At 48.7% G+C, this 13,182-nt stretch overlaps 3 protein-coding genes across 6 annotated transcripts in view; 2 read left to right on the top strand and 1 right to left on the bottom strand.

The window, feature by feature from the left end:
• The first annotated feature begins 834 nt into the window (after nucleotides 1-834).
• On the top strand, nucleotides 835-4,839 carry mogat3a (monoacylglycerol O-acyltransferase 3a). Of its 2 annotated transcripts, none has more exons than XM_041031003.1 (9): nucleotides 835-1,099; nucleotides 1,694-1,872; nucleotides 1,949-2,009; nucleotides 2,258-2,401; nucleotides 2,908-3,038; nucleotides 3,438-3,481; nucleotides 3,570-3,660; nucleotides 4,034-4,138; nucleotides 4,366-4,839. In XM_041031003.1, exons 1-9 carry the CDS (start codon nucleotides 1,006-1,008, stop codon nucleotides 4,450-4,452), a joined length of 936 nt encoding a protein of 311 aa, XP_040886937.1. In that variant the 5' UTR covers nucleotides 835-1,005; the 3' UTR covers nucleotides 4,453-4,839. The 2 variants fall into 2 exon arrangements, with proteins under 2 accessions (XP_040886937.1, XP_040886936.1); XM_041031002.1 differs by having other exon boundaries at nucleotides 837-1,099; nucleotides 4,034-4,142.
• Nucleotides 4,840-6,094: 1,255 nt separating this feature from the next.
• On the top strand, nucleotides 6,095-11,219 carry zgc:153012 (uncharacterized protein LOC777626 homolog). 2 transcript variants are annotated; one of them, XM_041031005.1, is made up of 5 exons: nucleotides 6,095-6,103; nucleotides 7,515-8,198; nucleotides 8,938-9,008; nucleotides 10,756-10,807; nucleotides 11,036-11,219. In XM_041031005.1, the coding sequence occupies exons 2-5, from the start codon at nucleotides 7,545-7,547 to the stop codon at nucleotides 11,183-11,185; spliced, it is 927 nt and encodes a 308-aa protein (XP_040886939.1). In that variant the 5' UTR covers nucleotides 6,095-6,103; nucleotides 7,515-7,544; the 3' UTR covers nucleotides 11,186-11,219. The 2 variants fall into 2 exon arrangements, with proteins under 2 accessions (XP_040886939.1, XP_040886938.1); XM_041031004.1 differs by having other exon boundaries at nucleotides 8,911-9,008.
• Nucleotides 9,280-13,182, bottom strand: part of LOC121176876 (retinal guanylyl cyclase 2-like) — a 16,476-nt gene continuing 12,573 nt past the window's right edge. The window contains exons 24-25 of one of the 2 annotated variants that reach the window (XR_005893094.1): nucleotides 12,815-13,182; nucleotides 9,280-9,317 (exon numbers count right to left, since the gene is read on the bottom strand). The exon at nucleotides 12,815-13,182 is cut by the window's right edge and continues 245 nt beyond it. The gene's annotated coding sequence lies outside the window, so the exon portion shown is untranslated. Of the gene's footprint in view, nucleotides 9,318-12,784 lie in introns of those variants that run through there. The other variant, XM_041030991.1, reaches the window with a different exon arrangement.

Raw genomic sequence — 13,182 nt, 5'->3', positions numbered from 1 at the left:
TGACGTCAGTGAAACAGGAAGTCCACGTTAGTCCAGAACAACGTTCAGGTCAAACCCCCGAAAAATAAACAAACTCTGTATCCTCCATTTCCCATAATGCCCTTGGACAGAGACCTCATACATCAGGCTGTTTAGTGTAACCATGGTAACGGCAGTTCTCTTGTTGGTTGGCGTCTCCGCCTGTTGTTCTGTTCCTGAGGTTTTATTGGTTGTTGTTGCCCCCGGCGACGCCCTCTGCTGTAATTACACTGATCAGACACTGACTCATCGATTTGATTTTCACTCTGAGCTGTTTGACTTTAAACTTTCAGTCAATAAAGTTTGACGTTCAAACTGAAACAAGTTTCTCAGCCTGTTCACTTCAACGCTCAGACACTGGAGACCAGACCAGGTGTAACCATGGCAACGGTCAGGAAGCAACAGAAACTCTCCCACAGCGTTACCATGGTGACTGTTTGGTAAACAAACTGATTCCTGATCAGAACAGAACGAGTAGAAATAAATAAATAAAAGTGTTTAAATGTGATGCTGGAAAAATAAAAAACTTCTTTAATAACTGAACATTTAAATGAAATAGAACAGAAAAATCATCAAACACAATAAATAAAAATTAAACGGGAAATGAACTGAAAAGGACAAATTAAAACTATGACTCAGTGACCGGATGTGACGCGGGTTAAACTCTGACCCGGTCTCTGACTCTCAGACTGTCCAACTTTATTTCAACATCAGGAGTCGTGAACGCGCCTCACTCCAGGCTCGCTCCCGAGCTCTGATTGGTAGACAAGAACCCACCCAGAGGGGAGGGTCCCGTACGCATGCGCAGTAGAAGAGAGGGAGCGTGTTTCGGTCGAGTGAGACTGAGGAAAGATTCACTGTTTGATTTTATCTGAGAATTAATCTGTGCTGCGAGACAGAGACAGAGAGACAGGCAGAGAGAGAGACAGGAAGAGACACCGGGACGTCGCAGCGCTCCAAGCCCGGCAAAGGAGCGCAACAGGCGGCATGAAGATCGAGTTCGCTCCGCTGAACATCCCGCTGCGGAGGAGACTTCAGACCGCCGCCGTGCTGCAGTGGCTCTTCTCCTTCCTGGCTCTAGGTAACACTCACCTGTCGGTCTGAACACCTGTATTGATTAGAGATTATTGATCACTCTGACCCCAGGAGGCCTCTGATTGGTCAGACTGTACCTGTGACGTGTCAGTTTTCCACCTGAATAATAACGTAAACTAACATCAGTGTGTGACTTTTATTGTGAAAGGTCCGGAACTCTCTGAATCCATGAGTCCGTCTGAGACCTGGTTCCATCATCCAGAACCAGGAACATGTTAAAACCACTAAAACCACTAAAACCACTAAAACCACTGAAACCATTAAAGGTGTTTATGATGAACCATTAGTGTGATTTTCACCTAAACCCAGGTTTAAGCTGTGAAACAGGACCAGAGGGAGACAGGAGGATCAGTATCAGGGTCCTGAGTCAGACCCTGTCCCTGTCCACAGAGTGTCCAAATGTCCCTGAGCAACACACTGAACACTGAACTGTCCTGATGCTGTGTCATCAGTGTTGCATGGAGACCGTCTGTCTCTACAAACACTTGTCTGTCTCTGTAGACACCTGTCTGTCTCTACAAACACTTGTCTGTCTCTGTAGACACCTGTCTGTCTCTACAAACACCCGTCTGTCTCTCAGCTCAGTGCTGTCTGGCTGCCTTCGTCCTCCTGGCGCTCTCTGATTGGTGGATCGTGGCCCTGCTGTATGCTGGTTGGCTGTGGTTGGACTGGGACACGCCCAGCAGCGGAGGTCGGAGGTCACACTGGGTCCGGAGCTGGATCGTCTGGGAGTACTTCAGGGACTACTTCCCTCTGACGGTGAGGCTCATTGATCTGATCGATCAGTGCTGATACACAATGATGATCATTATTGATTATTGATTTCTGTCTCCAGCTGGTGAAAACCATCGATTTGGATCCAAAGAAAAACTACATCTTTGGATTTCATCCTCATGGTGAGGACCTCACCTGTCTGTGTCTCTGTAACTGTCTGTGTCTCAGGTTTAATTGGTCTCATAATTTATTATTAGTCCTGTTGTTGTTCTCATGATGTGGAACCTGCTGTCCTCTGTTCTGTCCTCTGTCCTCTCTGAAGAGTAAAACCTGGACCACAGAATTCACTTTTTTAGAAAACTGCTGTGAGGATCTGATGCTTCAGCTGTCCTCACCTGTCTCTCTCTGTCTCTACCTGTCTGTCTCTCAGGTGTGCTGGTCGCCGGCGGGTTTGGGAACTTCTGTACGGAGGCGACAGGTTTCTCTCGTCTGTTTCCTGGACTGAGGCCTCACCTGCTGATGCTGCCGTTCTGGTTCAGAGTCCCGCTCTTCAGAGACTACATCATGTGTGGAGGTACACACCTGTCTGTCTTCCTGCCTGTCTTTCTGTCTGTCTGTCTCAGACTGTCTCAGACCTCCCTCTCAGACTCTTTCATCAGACATCAGACCAGAGCAGAGGTTTATGTCTGAGGATCTGGATCAGGTTCAGTCTGTCTCAGTTTCTCAATCAGGTTTTTGCACAACTCTGAACAAACTGTGTTACAGGTCAGTGCAGGAGGAGGCAGGAAGCTGCTCTGTGATTGGCTGTCTGACATTTCAGGGTCACATGGGTTCATCAGTCCCTGAGCTCAGAGACTCAGAGCTGTCTGTGATACAGGTCTGTCTCCTGGTTTCTGCTCAGAGTGAGGACTCTCTGATCTTTGATGTCTGTCTCTGACCGGCACAGACCAGTTTCCATGTGATTCATTGTGTTTATAGACCAGATTTTAAATCACGTCCTCACACACTCAGATCCCATCAGTCCCCCGTGTCTGTCTGTGTCTCACCTATCTGTCTGTCTCTCACCTGTCTGTCTGCCAGGTCTGGTGTCCAGCTGTAAGTCCAGTCTGTCGTACCTGGTCAGTCGTCCTGAGGGAGGTAACGTTGCTGTCATTGCGGTGGGCGGAGCTTCAGAGGCTCTGGACGCTCGACCTGGAGCTTTAACACTTCAGGTGAGTTCAGTCCTGATCTGAACCTGACAAATCCTCATCCTGGGTAGACCTGCGGGGTAAAGTCTGTCCAGCTGAGTGGGGACATGTGTGTCCTTCACACAGACGGAGACAGAGATGGAGACAGAGACAGAGACGTTACTGTTTCATCAGAGATAAATAAAACAGGATAAAGACACCAAACGCCATAAAACATTTCCTGGACTCTGATCCTCACCTGAACCACCACAGCTGAACTGACTGAGCCTGAACCTGAGCCTGAAACCAAGTCTTTAATGTCAAACATTTAAACCCGTCAAACCAGAAAAAATAAAAAAAGAATTCAACAAAAATCTCAGCTGATTTTAAGTGATTTTGATTTTTGATCAATAAACGACTGAAAATGTTTGTTTTTTCTTTCAGGTGCGAAACAGGAAGGGATTCATCAAACTGGCCCTGAAACACGGGTGGGTGGAGCTTATCGGGGCGGGGGGGGGGGGGGGGGGGGTATAAACAGTACACTGACTCTGTGTGTGTGTGTGTGTGTGTGTGCAGAGCTCAGCTGGTTCCAGTCTTTTCTTTCGGAGAAAACGAGCTGTTTGATCAGATGAAGAATCCGAGCGGCTCTCCTCTGAGGACTCTGCAGGTCCGGACTAAAGCTAACGCTTAATCAGCATCTTTACAAAATCACTGAGTCACACCTGAGCAGGTGGAGGATCAGACCCCGACCAGCAGAAACCTGAGCAGAGTGTCACACCTGAACAAAGAATCACGGGGAATCTTTAATCACATGTAGAGAGAAGATCACAAACTTCACCACATGAAAGAACATGAACACAAACATGAGCTAACTAACCAGCTAACTAACCAGCTAACTCACCAGCTAACTAACTCACTGAAGCCTCGAGCACGTGTTCATTATCAGTTTAAATAACACTGTTTGTTCATTAGCTTGTGGCTATGTGCTGCTAAGACGAGCGGGTATTATGGGATGTCACTGTGCTGCGCTCTGTCCACAGAACCGGCTGCAGAGCATCATGGGAGTAGCGCTGCCGCTGTTTCACGCCAGAGGAGTTTTCCAGTACAGCTTTGGGCTGATTCCCTACAGGAAGTCCATACATACCGTGGGTACGACAACGCCAGTGTAACGCTGAGCTAACGTTAATGTAACATTACGTCAACATTAACCCAGTGTCAACATTACGTTAATCTAACATTAACATTAACCTGGAGTCGGAGGCAGGATGACGTCAGTTTCACTCTGTTTACACACATGTTGTAGTGTTAGCATCAGTTAGCATCAGAGCCATGTGCTGTTGTTCCATGTCTCTCTCTCTCTCTCTGTTTTCAGTGGGGGAGCCGATCTCGGTCGCCCAGACTCCCAGTCCCAGCAGCGAGGACATCGAGAGTCTTCATAAAGTTTACCTGCAGAGTCTGACGCACCTGTTCGAGCAGCACAAACACACCTACGGCCTCAGCGAGGACCAGCACCTCACATTCATATGACCTGTTCAGAAACACCTGGCCGTGGTCAGGGGTCACATGACTGTCAGCTGTTAACTGTCAGTTTTAAGTGGCTGCTTCTTTGTTGGACAGCATCATGCTAACACCGCTAACCGAGCTCATTGATTTTAAAGGAGAATGCTAACAGTGCTAGCAGAGTTTTCATGGCTTGTTTCAGAGCGACGCCTCTGTAAGGTCACGTGTTTGTTGGGTTCATGTAATAAAGTGACATCACATGATGATGTAACAGATGATTATACACAGGCGGGTCATTCAGAGGTGTGACATCACAGTGACATTAAACAGCCCAGAGAAGACGGAGCACTCTGATTGGTTTATTTGATTTGGTTTGTTTGTGATGAAACGAGACGAGGTCCTGATCACTGAGGAGGATCAGAGGTTATCCGGATAACTCTGGATTCTCAGGGTCACATCACCATGGTAACTGATGCTGTTCAGCTCACCTGCTCCAGGTGAGATAACTGGAAACACTGAGTCATCGTTCCTACAGGATCCTGACAGGGACAAAAGAGTTTCCAGTAAAGTGCTGAGTAATAAAATTGTAAATAATCTCCACAGTTTCTTTTCTGTTCTGGTCACGTGATCATGTTGTTTCTCACCTGCTGAATCTCACCTGTGGATGAACTGTACCTGAGTTTACCTGCAGGGGTCACCGTTTCTTCTCATATTCAGACTTTATTCATGTTGCCTGTAATTAACGCTCAGCCTCCGTCACGTGACCGAGCTCAGAGCAGGTAAACCCAGACTGAACCAGACTCAGTGAAGCCGGATCACACAGACACTGGGTCTGCTGGCCTCGGACATGATGATGATGATCATGATGATGAAGGTGTTTACCGGTCGCTCATTGGCTGTTGTGTAGAGACGCGGTGATTACAGACAGAGGAAGGCGGGACAGAGGGAGGACGGTTTGTTTTCTTTGGAGAAGAAGAAGAAGAAGAGGGAAGTTCCCGCCGCGGCTCAGCTCTGTGGGACAGAAGAAGAAGAATCAGACTAAAATCAGTAGAAGAAGAAGTCGGAGGAAACTTTCTGCTCTGTGAACTTTGCGCGCTCCCGCCGCCCCAGGCTGCTCTAACGCGCGTGCTCCGTGTCTGTGGATAATGGACCGATTGTGTGACCGGGATCGGTGGTGACGTCACCGGAGAGAGAGAGAGAGCCGAGGGAGGCGCGAGGCCGCTGATCCACATCACAGGGTATGAGTTTTTATGGTTCGTGTCCGTGACGTCAGACAGTGACGTGTCCCTCATCAGTCCTAAGACATTAATGAGGGTCTGTCCCCAGGTTGGTGTTAGGGACATCTGAGACCTGTCCAATGGACGGTTGGACCCTGAGGGTCATCGCCAGGTGAAGGTCTCAGGACAACAACCGGATCACTGGGACACCAAACTGGTCTCAGGGATCCAGTCAAACCCAGAGACACAGTCACTGCTGTCTCTCATTAACACTGGAGACAGACCTCAGACAGGACCTGGACTCAGAGCATCCAGACTCCAGTTCACAGTTCAGTGTCTGAATCTGTGGTTGGACAGAACGAGACATTTGAAGTGTGAGAAAGTCCTAAACAGGTAACAGCAGAGGACGGACACATCAGACACATGAGACATGTCAAACAGAAGCAAAGTTGGTTTATTACCTGAACAGCTGAGATTCTCGTGTCCACTTTAAAACTTCTTCATTAACAAAGTAACTGATTTATCCAATCAGCTCAGAGACACAAACACACAGACGATCTGTGACTGAAAAATCCTGCAGAGCCTGAACTCAGCACACACACACACACAGGCAGCCGAGTGAAGAAACAACAGAACAGTTTGAGTCACAGGAAACAGGAAACACAGAAGAAGAAGAACATGAGTCTGAGACGAAAGCTGCAGGGCGAGAGACACTGACTGTAACAACAGGAGACAGAGAGCGAGAGAGAGACAGGGTCTGTGTGGTGAGACAGTTTGTACTGTGTTTGTTATTGTACATTATGGGGACATAAAGTTCATTCCACACACACACACACAGCAACTGACCAACCTGTCTGTCTGTATGTCTGTCTCTCTGTCTGTTACCCTGTCTGTCTCTCTCTCTCTCTGTCTCTATGTCTGTCTGTCCGTCTGTGTCTCTGTCCGTCTGTGTCTCTGTCTCTCTGTCTGTCATACTCACGGCCCCCGGCTGAGCTCTGCTGTGTTCTGGGCCCATGTGCCTAGCAGCTGTCTCTTGGTGAGGTCTGTAGTTCATGTGGACAACTATGGACAAACCTGGAGGAGGAGTCCTGGATGAACAGGCTGCCTGATCTGAACCCAGACGGTGTTGTGTTGTTGGACAGGTGGCAGCCAGTGTTTCAGGTTCCTGATGTCGACTCTGATCTGTGAGCAGAAAACAGACGTGTCACTGAGCGTCGCGTTCGTGTCCTCGGCATAAAGTCAGGTGTTTTTGGTGGGTGTGGCCTCAGGGTTTCCCGTCGTCACCAGTCCTGTCTGATCAGAGTCAGCACCGAGTCTAAGGCCGTGGTTCTCCACCTGAACATGGTGGAGTCCTTTTAGGTGAGGACAGACTTTCTGCCCCAACGGAGGGAATTTGAGTATTTTAGGGTCGTGTCCACGTGTGGTGGTAGGATGGAGCAGGAGACAGACAGATCGGAGACAGATCAGAGCAGCAGCAGTAAGGTGGGTGTTGTACTGGTCCATAGTGGTGAAGACGGAGCTGAGCCGCAGGATGAAGCTTCATGTCCAAAGGACCTGGGTGAGGTGGTTTAGGTGTCCGATCAGGACTCCTGGGCGTCTCCCTTTGGACGTCCTACAGGCAGGACGTCCTGTTGCAGACTCAGAACACACTGGACAGATTAAACATCTTGTCTGCTGCCACGAAGTCCTGATCCCAGAGAAGAGACTGAAAATGGACGGACGGATATTTCAGCATGCGTCCGTCTTCCTCAATTAAACGCCCATAAATCACATTAATGTGTTTTTTGTCCTGTTTGTGTTTCAGGGAGTGTCCAGTGTGTGTGTGTGTGTGAGGATGAGTGGCGGTAAAAAGAGGAGTGGCTTCCAGATCACCAGCGTCACATCAGACTTAAACCAAACTCCAACCGGCCAATCAGCTCCCAGCGTGGTCCTGACTGTCCTCCAAACTGAGACCTCCTCCTGCAGCCCTCAGAGAAGCTCCTCCCAGCCAACCACGCCCTCTCTGAGGAGAAAATACATTTCCCATGATGCACTGGGACAGGGGGCAGGGTCTTGCTCCAGGTTCAGGGTGGTGCGACTGGCGGTGGGCGGAGCTGTCAACTGTGGGCGGCGTGAGTCGTATCGCCGCGGGCGATGGACATGCACTGACTTCATGGAACAGCTGGAGGGGGCGGGGTTCAGACGTGTGATAGAAAACATGAGACACGCCCACTCGCTGGAGTCATTGGATCTGATTGGCCGGGACAGAGGCAGAGGCGGAGCCCAATCACAGGACACAGCTCAACCAATAAGAGGCAGGCAGGGAACGGGGCTTGTCCTGCGCAGTGGACCACCCTCCCCGACACACCAGGAGCCAATCACCATCCAGCCCCTGAACCAAAGGCAGCCAATGGGAGAGCAGGGTTTAGACTCCACCCCTCTCCCACGTTTGTCTCGCACACAAAACATCCCTCCTTCTCTACGATTGGACGTCAAGACCCGAGGACAGGTACGCACACTGAGACGTGCTCTCAGTGCATGCTGGGAGCAGCTGTGTGTGTCAGTGTGTGTTCTTCTGCTGCTGATGTGTGTTGATGTTGCTGCTGTGGTTCAGTTTAAACAGGTTTAGTTTCTGTCCAGAGCTGGACAGGGTTAGTGAGACACTCTGCTCATTAGTACTGAGACAGACAGAGGACAGAGACCTGCTGAGACCTGGTGTTTCCTACAGAAGCAGGTTTTCATGATCCTGAACTGAGGAACAGTTAAATCTTCAGGTTCAGACTGTTTCTGCATCCTCAGATGTTTTAGCTGTGGGATGGAGTGTCCCCCATCCGTCCCTGTCCAGAGAAACCACCTGTGAAGACAAGTGATACCAGAACTAACACAGGCTGGGCTCAGACAGCAGCTGGTGTTTGGGGGACAGAGGTTCCACTGAGCGTCAGCTCAACAGCAGGAAGTCCATCAACAGACAGACAGAGGAACCACTGTCTGTCTCTCTGTCTGTCTGTCTGTCTGTCTGGTCCTTACCTTACTGTCTCCCTGCTCTGCCCCGTCTATAAGTCCATGGTCGAGATCAGACCTTCTGTGGACGTGGCTGCTTAGTTTGATGTGAGACTTTGGTGCAGGTGTCCAGAGACAGTGGTTTTAGTGCTGTGTGGATCAGGATCAAAATGTCCTCAGTATTATTAAATCCTCTGTCTGTGTCTTTGTCTGTCTGTCAGTCTGTCCTAAGACTGTCTCACTCTCAGCCCAGCTCACCCCCTGCTGGATCGTACCATCCCACTCTGGACCAAACCATCTTCAGCTCAGTGGACGACAGGTGACTGTTTTATTTCCTCTTTTACTTTGAAATTATTCACCACATGCGTCTATTGTTGTACTTCCTGTCTTTGTGACTGTCTGCCCTCTGACTGGATCTCAGAATCTTTTTCTGTATTTGACGTTCGACAGATGAACCTTTCAGATTATTGATCAATGTTCAATGATTGAATCAGATCAATACATGAACACAAACAGAATCTCAGGTTTGTTTTTCCTGAAAATCTTCAGCTGAAACTTTTATTTTCTGGAGACAAATGAGGAGGTGGACGAGTGAATGGATGAATGAATGAAGCTCTGTCTGTCTGTGCTGCGTTCCTATTGGCTGCTGTGACATGGGGGTGGGTGGGAGCTGGAATGAGACGGCAGCCAATCACAGAGTGTGTGTGTGTGTGTGTGTGGGAGAGAGAGGTCAGGTCTACATCAGACCCTGATCTCTGACTGAGGTTCAGTCAACATCTGGACACCGTGAGACAGCTTCTGATTGGATGAGGTCTCAGGACCTGTGAGGTCACAGAGGTCAAAGACAACCATCCAATCACAGTGGAAGATTTTTTACTTCTGAGACAGACAAGAGAAGTGTGTGTGACGGACGGAGGGACAACATGGGACTGGACGTAAACAGAGGACGTTATTGAAGGACGTCAGAACTCAGCAAGGGACCAGAAAGAGTCTGAGTCTCGTGTGGGACAGAGAACACGAGAAGGACATTAGACCTGCATGAAAGACAGGGGACGTTAACAAGGCTCAGAAGAATCTGGACTGAGGACGAACAGTTTGTTTTTATCAGACTTTGATGCTCTGAACTGTGATTGTGTCTGTAGCTGAGCTCTGATTGGTCACGTCTGACGGAGAGCTGTGATTGGTTGCGTGAGTCCGTAGCTGAGCTCTGATTGGTCACGTCTGACAGAGAGCTGTGATTGGTGGAAGATGTTTGGTAGTGACAGAAAAATGATTTCAGGGAGACAGCAGCCGTCCTCTCCCCTCTCTGACACCCGTCCTCGTCCTCAGCGGCGTCCTCCGTCGACCCCGCCCCTCCCCGTCAGGGCACTGCAGCTTGTTGCTAAGCAACCAGAGACACCTGTTGTGTTACGGGATGGTAGAAAGGTCAGAGGTCACGGCTCAGGTGTCAGAGAGTCCTGGCCGGGCACCAGGCTGACGGCTTTTGACCCTAACCCCAGGATGAGTCAGAGGTCATTGACCCCTCCCTCCAGGGCTCAGCCAGTCACTGAGGTTCAGACCAGAACCAGCAACCAATCACGGCTTCCCGAACCCTCCCCCGCCCCCAGACCAGAATCCCCTGCTGCCCAGTGGGCGGAGCTCTGAGGCCACCATGATGTCACTGCTGCTGTTCTGCCACAGGTAACCATGGCAACATAGTGGAGAGTGTGGGACTTCTGCTCCAGGTGTGCTCACATTCACCTGGACAGACGATCTGTCAGTCAACGTGTCAGAGCCCGCCTCTTCATGAATCTGTCATTGATCAATAACTGAAATGATTGATAAAGTATTGATGAAGGTTGATTGATGAAGACGGAGGAAACTGAAGGTTTGATGCTAAAATAAAATTTAAAGAATGTGATGAAGGTTAAAAGTCCTCCCATCAGAAGCCCCGCCCCCAAATTCATGGACATGCAGAGAGACGACCCCGAGGACATGTCCTCTGACCTTTACTCTGCCTTTAACACTGAAGAGATAGAAGGTCTGAAGCTCACCTGTCTGTCTCTCACCTGTCTCTGTCTCCTCAGTACCTCCAGTCACAGTCTGGTCGCCCTTGACAACAGGATCGAGCAGGTCCTGGTGAGTGAGAATCTCATTTCTCATTCATTAATGTTCATGTGATCAAAGTGTTTCCTCGTCTTTTCTGTTTGATCAATATTTTTACTGATCATTTGATTTTTGTTTTTTTATTGATACATTGATTGAATCTTCCTCTGCCTCACTTTGTGCAGGATCTTTGTAAACACACTGACCTGCGTGTGTGTGTGGTGTGTGTGTGTGTGTGTGTGTGTGTGTGTGTGTGTGTAGGACCTGGTAAAGAGTCACCTGATGCTGGCGGTGAGGGAGGAGGTGGAGCTTCTGAGGGAACGAATCAGAGAACTTCAGGAGAAGAACCAACATCTGGAGAGAGAGAACCACATCCTGAGAACACTGACTCACAACATACACACAACATAACACACACTAACACACAGTACACACTGATGAGGCCCCTCAGGGCCCCTGTGGTCTCTGGACCAGGTGTTACAGCTCGTCCCACAGACGGTGGATCAGTGTCCTCGGCGTACCTGGTCTGTGACAGGTTTCCATCAGCTGTGACAGAGTTCTGTGATGAAGATGATGATGAAGAGGAGAGTCTAATAAATTAAAACGGTCTCACTCATGTTTGGGTCGGACTGATGATGATGATGATGATGATGGTGATGATGGTGATGATGGGGGCGGGGCAGACCCAGAGAAGAGAAGCTGAACTTTGATCTGTTTGTTTTTCTCTGACTCGTTAAGAAAATGAGTTTTACTTAAGTTAACAAAGTGATTCTACTCTGTCAACAACACGTCAACAACATGTGCAGCACACTGTTGCTCCTCTCAGTTTTACATTAGAAACAGTTTAATTCACTTTGATGTGACAACGTGCTGAGAGACACAAAGCATGCTGGGATACACGCCTCTGATCAGTGGGAGGATGAAGGATGAAGATGGTGAGAAAATAAAAACAAAAACACTTTAATCCTTAATCCAATAGGCCCCGCCCCTTCACACACACACACACACACTGGGTGGTAGTAGTATGTATTCTGTATCCTGCTCTCTGATTGGCTTGCAGAGGTCAAACTACTGGTAACCATAGCAACAGCACAGACTTCACACAGAAGAAATGCTGACTCCTGCAGGTAAATCCAGGTACAGTTCATCCACATCATTTTCAAATTATCTCATATTTTAAGTCAAATCACCTTAAAATTATTGTTTAAAATTAATGTTTCAGGCTGATTTTGTTCAGCTTGTGTTCTTACCTTTCATGTGGGGCCTCTGGGGCCCCTGCCAATTAATAGAATCCCATTTGGGCCCTTGGCAGTTATGGGTTATTATCAGAAGGGTTTTCAGCTGACACAGGACGCTCACAGAGATGGTGGACTGTCCTTTGGTCCTCAGTGGTTATGGCGCCACCTGGTGGCCGAAAATTCACATCACGCTTTTTACTTAAACCTTGAATCATGGGAGAGGAATGCTGGGTAATAGAGTTCTTGGGAAGTTGGTCCCACGTCTCGTGTATGTACAGTCCAAGACCCAGCTACTGGGTAGAAAATCCTGACCCTAACCCTGTGGGTGGTGTGTCCACAGGAGGACGGCCCCACGTCGTTCCCTCAGGCTCGACCCGACCGGGCCCCGTAGCGAGGTCCAGCCAACCCCAAGCCCGGCTCCTGGGCGGGGCCCTGACTGTGACGTCCCTCAGGACCCGTTTGCCTTGGGAAACCCCAGCAGGGCGTTCAGGTCCTGGGATGATCCTGGAACTCAAACCCCTGAGCCACGATAAGGTGGAGGTTCATGGAGAGGACGAGCTACAGATACGAGCTGTGATCGGAACAGTTTATTGATTTATTGGTAAAAGAATCATAAACAAACTGAACTGATCGTTTCCAGACTCACAGGAAGCAGCTGAAATCATTATTACCCATAATTCTCTGGATTCTAACGTCCCATGTTAACTCTGATTTACACTTTAACACATGAACTGCACTACACAGCGACAGAACGACTTCATTCATCCACGTTTTGTTTTGTGAGAGGATGAATTTCTCTGACGTCATGTTGTCATCTCAGGAAAGTCATGTGATCAGCAGGTCAGCTGACTCTGTGTCCAACACACACGTGTTCAGGTTTACATTCCTGTCCTCATTTCTCCAAGTGTCCACAGAAGACGACACAGACACGGTGGAGACATTCATGAGAAACAAGGTTGATTAAAAGACATTTGTCCTTTAACACTGTGACTGTGGGTTTACTGTAAACTGTCCTCATCACTGTTTCACTGTTTCATCGTTTCACTGTTTCACTGTTTCAGACGCAGGAAGTTCAATTTAAACCTGATGAACTGAAGTTAAACTGATCAGAGCTGAATGTTCTCATGTCACCGACGTCAGTTCAGAACTTCATTCACATTTCACACAATT

This window comes from Toxotes jaculatrix, chromosome 23, assembly GCF_017976425.1.
Source record: "Toxotes jaculatrix isolate fToxJac2 chromosome 23, fToxJac2.pri, whole genome shotgun sequence".
In the NCBI taxonomy this organism is placed as follows: Eukaryota; Metazoa; Chordata; class Actinopteri; family Toxotidae; genus Toxotes; species Toxotes jaculatrix.
This window is presented reverse-complemented; position numbering and strand designations above follow the sequence as displayed.

Bases quoted from the DNA above. Each gene is read 5' to 3' on its own strand.
- mogat3a (XM_041031002.1), top strand. From the start codon at position 1,006: ATGAAGATCGAGTTCGCTCCGCTGAACATCCCGCTGCGGAGGAGACTT. The intron at 1,100-1,693 runs GTAACACTCACC...TCTGTCTCTCAG, and splicing joins CTTCTCCTTCCTGGCTCTAG to CTCAGTGCTGTCTGGCTGCC. The intron at 3,661-4,033 runs GTCCGGACTAAA...CTCTGTCCACAG, and splicing joins CTCCTCTGAGGACTCTGCAG to AACCGGCTGCAGAGCATCAT.
- zgc:153012 (XM_041031004.1), top strand. From the start codon at position 7,545: ATGAGTGGCGGTAAAAAGAGGAGTGGCTTCCAGATCACCAGCGTCACA. The intron at 8,199-8,910 runs GTACGCACACTG...TCTGTCTGTCAG, and splicing joins ACGTCAAGACCCGAGGACAG to TCTGTCCTAAGACTGTCTCA. The intron at 10,808-11,035 runs GTGAGTGAGAAT...GTGTGTGTGTAG, and splicing joins ACAGGATCGAGCAGGTCCTG to GACCTGGTAAAGAGTCACCT.